Raw genomic sequence first — 8136 nt, forward strand, 5'->3', positions numbered from 1 at the left:
AATTACATTACATTTTTGGATTATATTATTCTTCGGCTGATATAGAACGACGTTTTGATTTAATATCAGTAACTAATTTCACAAGAAATAATAACAGAGACAAATAATAATTTCCTTGTTTTCTGGACGTTATTTGAGTCAAGGCTTCTTATTTTATTGACAGTAGTGTGGCAACGTCGGTAACTTGTCATTTGCTTGTATCCCCGCGAATTGAAGGGTTGTCTAAGTGTGCCCCTTCCAGCCCCTACCCCTCCCAACTCTTCGCAAGGAATTTCTTGACAGGTAAAACACTGTCAAAATATTCTGTGTCCTGTCTGTTTATTTTAATTTATTTTTGTTGTGTCCACCAGCTTGTAACAAGGATATAGAAATTGGTTTTGTGGCTTAGAAGTCAAGTACAAGGTAAGTGGGCACGAGCATTATTGGGAGTTTCTCTTGATAATGCATTGTGAACTTCCAATTAATTGATTGCTGGGTGGACTTTTCACATAAATTTCCACCTATTTTTTAGGACTATGTCTCCATTGTGAGTCACCAAATGTAATCATGGCTATTTCCACAGCCAATGCATCAGATTCCTTATAAAATATGCTTTAGGGTTTGGTTCAATGGGGTGCGCGTTTGCTCTTGGCACAAGTTATTGATTTTTAACTGACGTCTCTGCTTAATATTTTCTTCTCGTATTCTCTAATTTTCAAGTTCATGAACTGATTAACATGCCTATTTGGACACCACTTTATCTGGAATCTAGAAGATAACATTGGTTATCTAAACCTATATTTTGCGATCTACAGGATCGCTTTCATCTATGGAACAAAGTGATTAGTACAAAAATTGTAAGGTTCTTTCCAGTTTATTCACATAAATAAAACATGTGTCTACAGGATCAGTCAAAAGGCTACGGCAAAGCAAAGTTCCTTTTTCTTAAATAGAACACCCTGTATGTTGTCAATAATTGAATTATTTTGTACATTCTAAACAAAAATTATGTAACACACTACATGCTTAAATTTAACCGAGTTTCAGATATCGAGTTGTTAAAGATTTTATTTTTAAGTTTAATTTGTTACAGTTTGCTGTAATTCGCTAGATTATTATATTTAGTATTTTCAATTTTGCACAAACTCTAATGATGAAAAAAAAGGAGGCAGAATTTATAAAAAGATAACTATTTTCTTGATTTCCATACTTAAATTGAAATTTTATTTTATAGTGTTCAAAGTGTGCCCCGTTTACAGTTAACAGTATAATGAAGTCGATGAACAACATTTTCTAATGAATTTCGAATATCGGCAATTTTGTGACTTAGTTTATCTTGCAAATCTTTAATCTTTTGTGGCCTATTTTTGTAAACCGCGTTCTTAATATGACTCCACAAAAAAAAGTCAAGTGGGGTAAAATCAGGAGACCACGTTGGCCATTCAATTTATCCATTTCTCAGGAAATGCTCGTACTTCGAGTCCAAAATGTGGACCATACATTAGAATTATTTTCGTTACGCAAGGTGTTCTCAAAAATCCGTTAAAGTTGAAAATTAGGTGACATTTTTGAACAGGATTGTACTAAGTATGTAAAAGAAATTAAAAAATTGGACCTGTCCTCTAATACCATTTATCTGGAAGTATAGAAAAAAGAAGCATGTGTAACTCCTTAAAAAATGCACCAAGGAGGAGACAACAAACAAGGAGTTTTTAAAAAAATTACCAATTTATTTTTTTTGAATGGAATACCCCATACATTATTTTGCTCTCTTAAAGCTGTTTCAGCAAGCTTTCAGAAAATGCGAAATGGTCAATACTTTGGGTCACAAGTTTCTGAGTAAATCGATTGCAATGTACACATTCATGTAGGAATTGGCACCACTAAACTATTACAAATTTCAACAATTCAATAAACAAACAATTTAGTTTGGCTAGACCGAACAGATCGAACGTAGAAGTTTTTCAGTAGAATATTTATTTTTTGTCGGTAACCATGAACCTGACCTACCCAGGAAATGGTTATTAATTAATGGTCTCACGACTTCGCAGAATGCTAAAAAAATCATCAAAAATTAGTCAGTAGGTTACATCGTAGCCGAATGCTGAAAGGAAACCGAGAGTTGCAGCATTCAAAAGTTTATTGGATATATTTGAAGAAACAGGAAATTTGCATTTAATTAGCAAACAATAATAAATAAACCAGTAATGAATGAGGACAATGAACACACACTATTACTTAGCAAGACTCCCAGACCTGCACATAAAACTATATCATAATACATTAATCTAATTACAACAAATAACGACAACCTAATAAAACAGTAACAAATAAAAGAACTATGAACATTACAGTTTTGCAGGTATATTATTATCTGCCTAATAGCCAGGTTTAGCCCGATTAAAAAGTTTTGTAAATATCAGAAGTAGAAACAGATAGTGTTAGAATTGGTGCAGTTTTGCCTGTGGTAATTAACATTTGTAAGATAAACCGATTGAGCGGAATGTTAAAGGTTAATAAAAAACGAAAGCCAAGAGAATAAATAATAAGATGTAGGAAAAACGTTCAAAAATGTTATGTCCAAATTCTGAGAACTTTTACAATTATTATAATTGCTTTAATTGAAATCGAGTCTGACATTTATTACTTACTTATTTTATGTGTGTTTATTTATAGCTCCAAAATGCCTGGTCCAGCGCCTGCAGAGAATGGAGCCCCCAGAACAGAACTGCAAGAAATTCAAATGAAATCCCAACAAGTTACAGATGAGGTACTTATTGTTATTGTTATGGACTTATCACTTTTATTAATTGATTTCATGTATTTTCATTTATAGTGATAAGGTTTCGTATGCTAACTTGTATGTATCACTTCATGTACCTGCAGATTTTAATACTGTCCTTTAATATTTCAGTCTCTGGAAAGTACAAGACGGATGCTTGCGCTATGCGAAGAGGTATGTACATATTTTAATTTAAATCCTACGAATTCTAATTAGTACAGTTAATTAATCATATTAATACTCAGTATTGTTTTTCATAGGCAATTATTCTTGTGCCATTAAACATATATGTCGGTTTGTTTATTGATGGTTTTTTACATGTCCATTATTTTCTACTTCTGCTCTTCTTTACTCAACTCTTGTACAAGCTAAGTTTATTGTTAGATCTAATACTGTAAATAGTTGGAGTTCCAACATATTCATTCAGGTTCTCTCAGTAGATTGTAGAGAAAATCCGATGAACAGAATGAATTAATTAGTAAAATAATTACATGAATCGATAAGGGAAACCAGTTGACATTCATTATATAATTAATAATTTCCTAACAGTGGCTTTCCGGTGGTTCCTTTATATTACTTCAAATTTATATTCTCCTTTAATTTCCGTTTGATAAAATTTAATTTTTTAACGTTACCCAACAGCTTCAGTATGGTTGAAGCTGTTTTAACAAAAGAGTAAGGCCGGTATGCATAGTCGATCTTCGGCAATTTCCCGAAGATTGTGCCGGCGGATAGCTGATCGTGTTGTTGATAAAAATTCGGCACTGCTTTAAGTTTTTGCATGTTTCAAATGCAGAAAAGATAAGCGCTATCCACTGCAGCTAGTTGCCTCGAAGGATAAGATGTTGTATAAGTAAATTGTTGTTAAAGTAAATTGTAAATGTTAATAAAAATCCTTAAAAATATCTATTATCAAAAGAACAGGAAGGCCTCGATTTGTGATTTGTTCCTGGTGATTGATTAATGTCAACGAAACATTTTGCACAATTTATTTTGAGAAACGAAAGCGTTTTGTAAAATCGGCTTCAGTAAATTTCTCTAAGGTGAATTGCATATCACGCTTGTCGCTGTTTTCTTTACGTACATTTGTTGAATGTTAAAATCGAATTCCAAGTCCGAATCATCCCGACTAACACTACATATACAATACATCAAGATCTATTTATTTAAAACAAAAATAGTATATAAAACACGAGAAGCTGAGAACTTTTGCTCACAAAATAGCTTTTGCGATCGGCTGTGCAACCAAAATTTCCGCAAGCGAACGTCGGGAGACCGGCGCATCTTAAGAGATCGACTATGCATACCGGCCTAACTGAAGCAGCAGACGATAACACCTTGACTTCTGCCGCATAGTCTTTCAAAATGATGGACAATTAAACCATGGGCTTAAGTCCTAAAAGGACAATCTCTTTTTCAAATAAATTCGGTTTTTTAATTCATCCACATTTGGAACAGTAATTGTACTTAATTAAAAAAGTAACCACGTTTTATCACTGCTACGTGTTTTAACCCTTCTAATGATCTATACTCATTTGCTTGTGCATCGACTATTTGCAGCTTGTTTTATAAAAAGTGAGGCAGGAATACCGACCATGATGAAACTTTTCAAATTTTCAACGTTTCGAATTGAAATAATTTTATTTTAAACAATCAATAATTTTGACAAAAAAACTTTGGGCACACATTTAAAGTCGGTAGCAGATAGGGTTTGTTATCGCAGATTGAAAACCATTTTCCGAATTTTGCGTAATACTATGGGAGCAAAATTTATTATTTCCGCAATGAAACATTTTATACTTTGTCTTTGAGCTGAACAAATAGAATAGAGCATAAAATAGGTACTACTAGAAACTGATCAAATGTGTTCGAGTTTAATTAGTAGGTTTAATAACATTTTATGTCTCAGTTCAAGTTCAGTGCACTAGGACAAAGAGAGTAACATTGTTTAATTTTTTTCAGTTTGTTTTTTTACATTGAGAAATCAATAAAGATTAAATAGATTTATTTTAATTAAAATGTAAATTAGTACCTAAATTATAAGCGGGATCGTCTTGAAAATATAACCACACAGGTAAATTTATTAAGTAGTTTATAAAACATTTTAGTTATTTGTTCTTATTTTTACTTCGTCCCCCCTTTTTCATTGGTGTCATTGTGCAATAACTGTATTTTTCTTTCATTGTTATTTGGTTTAATAATTAGCAGCCGTCCTAACAATAACAGTCGAAGGCCTCAATAATTGAGTTTTCTATTGCTTTTGAGTAAATATGTGAATAAATCATCGATGCGCTGGATTTGGCTTCATTTGTTTTATAAAAAGTTGGCCAAGAATTATATATGTTGTGGTAGCGGTAGCCCTGCAAGTGTGGCTGTGTTTGTGCTGTGTTTTGTGTACAGTTTATGAGCTCAACATAAATATACTATAACACATATGCACTTTTGCACACACACTCGCAGACTAAAAAAATACTCAGTAAATGTTCATACCACTACCATAACATAATAAACTGTTCTTATTCGCGAATCATCATCAACCTTTTTATGTTTTGGCTTTGAATTAGAACTATGTCAAAATATCATCTTTTCCGTTTTTGTAATGTACATCACGTGGTCATACTCTGTTCTGGTTTCTTTATTATATGATGAAGGACTTAAGTATTTTTATGTTAATAATTCACATTTTGTGTTGTCATTATTCTGTTTGCGTTAATCCATAATTGCCATGTAACTCATATAAATACAAACTGGGCCTACAATTATTATACGTTCATTCAACTAACCGCTACAAGAACCTGCACAATTTAATTCCAATTTAACAAAAATATGTTCACCGATTGTTATGTATTGATTTACCTGTCAGTTAACATTGTTTTTGAAAATTGAGCCTTTTAAACAAAACACTCAAAATAACTACATCATTTGCTAGCAACTTTTGAAAGCAATGTATGCCACTTTGAAAAACATGAAAAAATAATCCTATTAAAAATTGACATGTTTCGGGTGTGTTCACTAACCCATATTAGACTAACATACATTTTAACACCTGTTTGTGCTGCTATAGAGTAAGGAGGCTGGAATCCGTACCTTGGTCGCTTTAGATGACCAGGGAGGTGAGTCACTCCAGTCTGTACTGTTTAATACGAATTCATATTTGTCGTATACTCCTCCATTTTATCCTGAATCGTCATTTTCACTGTTTCATTCTTCTAACTGGTAAATTATTTTTATGCAGCGAAGTATTTCCAACGCATTACACAGAAAATATTGTCAGAAAGTATTGTTCAAAGTTTCATTTACCGGGTTTGTACGTCAATATATTTCTTGCTGGTAGTAAATGCATTCTATTTGTGATCTCTAGTTTTTTAAACTCTCTGAAAGTAATTTACCAGGTCATCTTTTGCAACGTATTCGTTACATGTTGTATTATTCCATAGTACGTTTTATACTGTTACTTGTTATACTTGTTACAATTTTAAAACTAGACAGTCTGATATTTTTCAATAATTACACTTGGTTTAACACGATTTTTGCATGCCGCTTTGCTTAGAGTGGTCGAGTTTTTTATTTCGCCTTATTGATTCATATAGGTAGATTTCCTTTCTTGGCTTGTATCTGATTGAAATAAACTTTATTGCTTACCTATTGTTGGCACGACATGTTTCTACTGAGAACTGTTTCAAATGGCGTCTGCTTTCTGTGTATATCGATTTGGATGTCACATATTAGCACATTGTTTCATTAATAAAGCGGAGGTAATTTTTTTTAGTTTAATGTTTAAATAACTGTCGATTTTAAATGAACCGATTAGATTCTATTGCTTTATTTTCATTATTTTTAAAATCACTTGATTGACTGATCAATAATGTCCTTATGATTTTAACATGTTACGTCCAAACGTTATGTACAATGCAGTTGAGGTTTACCGAAAAATATGTTTTTTGCTATTTAATAAGCACATTTTGCCTATGAAATCACCCACCCTGTATGAAAAATGTTTTTTAACTCTGTACATAGAATAGTAGACTCCTGTGTCGTTTTTATTTTTTTGTGTCCCGTTGTGAATGCTATCCGCACTATGCTGTTGTAGAGTACGGATGCCGGAACCAAGACTTTGGAGATGCTCAATGTCCAAGGCGGTAAGATATGTTGGAAACTGGTGTTCGATATTAATATATTCTCTTTTATTGATGGTTATTTGGTGTTGTTGTGGGGAAGCTCTATTAACACTGTCTCTCTATTAATCGTTTTGGTCTTTGTTTTATTGCATATTTACCCTTTATTAAGCGTATTTGATAATAGATGTTATTGTGTACGTACCCATATGAAACTCGCACGGAAGAAGCGAATATTGCCCCACATTTATGCTCACGACACAAACAAAAGTGATCTTACAAAGAAGACTACAACATGCGTCTATATACAGGGTGTACCACCGGGAACCGCCGCGATCGATGTCTGGCAAACTGTAATTAGGAGAAATTTGAAAATAGGACAGTGTGCTAAAATCATTGGGGGCAAGCGGCCGAAAATAGTTTCAAGATGGCCACACTTCCGGTTTTAGCGGAAGTAGCTATCAACTTGCTTATTTTAAATGAAACACCCTATATATTACTATATTTTTGAATTCTACTTCAAATTCTAAGTATACTTTATGTATAACATCCTATACCTAACCGTCTAAAAAGTCCTAAAACGTCTAACCGTTTTTGATATGTTTGAAATTTTATGTAAAAAATGACAGTTGCAGCCACTCGAATAATTGTTCATGTTTCCTATAAGGGAATATGGTTTACTTAATTTTAGTCGCATTTCGTGTTGAACAGGACTTACTTTAATGGAATTTCGACAAAAAATTATTACTTTAAACTACTACTTTTACTAATTATAACTATTAATACAAAGTGTTAAAATCAATTTTTCTAAATGGAAACACCCATTTTTCATAATTTTATCTTATCCAGTATTAAAAATAAGGACACGTTTGGGTAAAGTTGTCTCTTCCAAAAGTGTTTAGATTTTGAAATATTGTCAATTTAATGTTTTCATGTGGCTATTTTGCCGCATCTTATTTTAAATTCTGTTACTCTTAGTTGCCATGACGAAAGTGGCCATTTTTACTGCAATCAAATGTCAAAGGAATGCTTACAGCTGTCAGTTATCTTTTGAAAATAATTAATAATCATGCCCTGGCGCTTAAATTACAGAAACAAATATTATTTAAATGTATTTAGTATTGTACCGTGGATGGCCGAGTATTAAACTCTTTCTTCTGCTTCCACTTTTATTCCACTCGGTACAACTTTAACTACGGAACAGGAACAAACTAACTTCAAAGTTACCGTCAACTTCACTAACAATAACAATAACACACG

General features: G+C 32.6%; 1 protein-coding gene across 6 annotated transcripts in view; it reads left to right on the forward strand.

Moving 5' to 3' along the window:
• Positions 1-183: 183 nt before the first annotated feature.
• LOC109543828 (synaptosomal-associated protein 25) overlaps positions 184-8136 on the forward strand; it is a 27331-nt gene continuing 19378 nt past the window's right edge. The window contains exons 1-5 of one of the 6 annotated variants that reach the window (XM_019913724.2): positions 184-282; positions 351-402; positions 2656-2749; positions 2894-2935; positions 5826-5874. In XM_019913724.2, the coding sequence (XP_019769283.1) occupies positions 2663-2749; positions 2894-2935; positions 5826-5874 (178 nt within the window). In that variant the 5' untranslated portion in view covers positions 184-282; positions 351-402; positions 2656-2662. Of the gene's footprint in view, positions 403-2655; positions 2750-2893; positions 2936-5825; positions 5875-6851; positions 6901-8136 lie in introns of all 6 variants that reach the window. The other 5 variants (XM_019913723.2, XM_019913726.2, XM_019913720.2 and 2 more) reach the window with 5 other exon arrangements.

The sequence above is a fragment of the Dendroctonus ponderosae genome, unplaced genomic scaffold, assembly GCF_020466585.1.
Source record: "Dendroctonus ponderosae isolate FM_Combo_2020 unplaced genomic scaffold, Dpon_F_20191213v2 Dpon_F_20191213_6, whole genome shotgun sequence".
Lineage (NCBI taxonomy): Eukaryota > Metazoa > Arthropoda > Insecta > Coleoptera > Curculionidae > Dendroctonus > Dendroctonus ponderosae.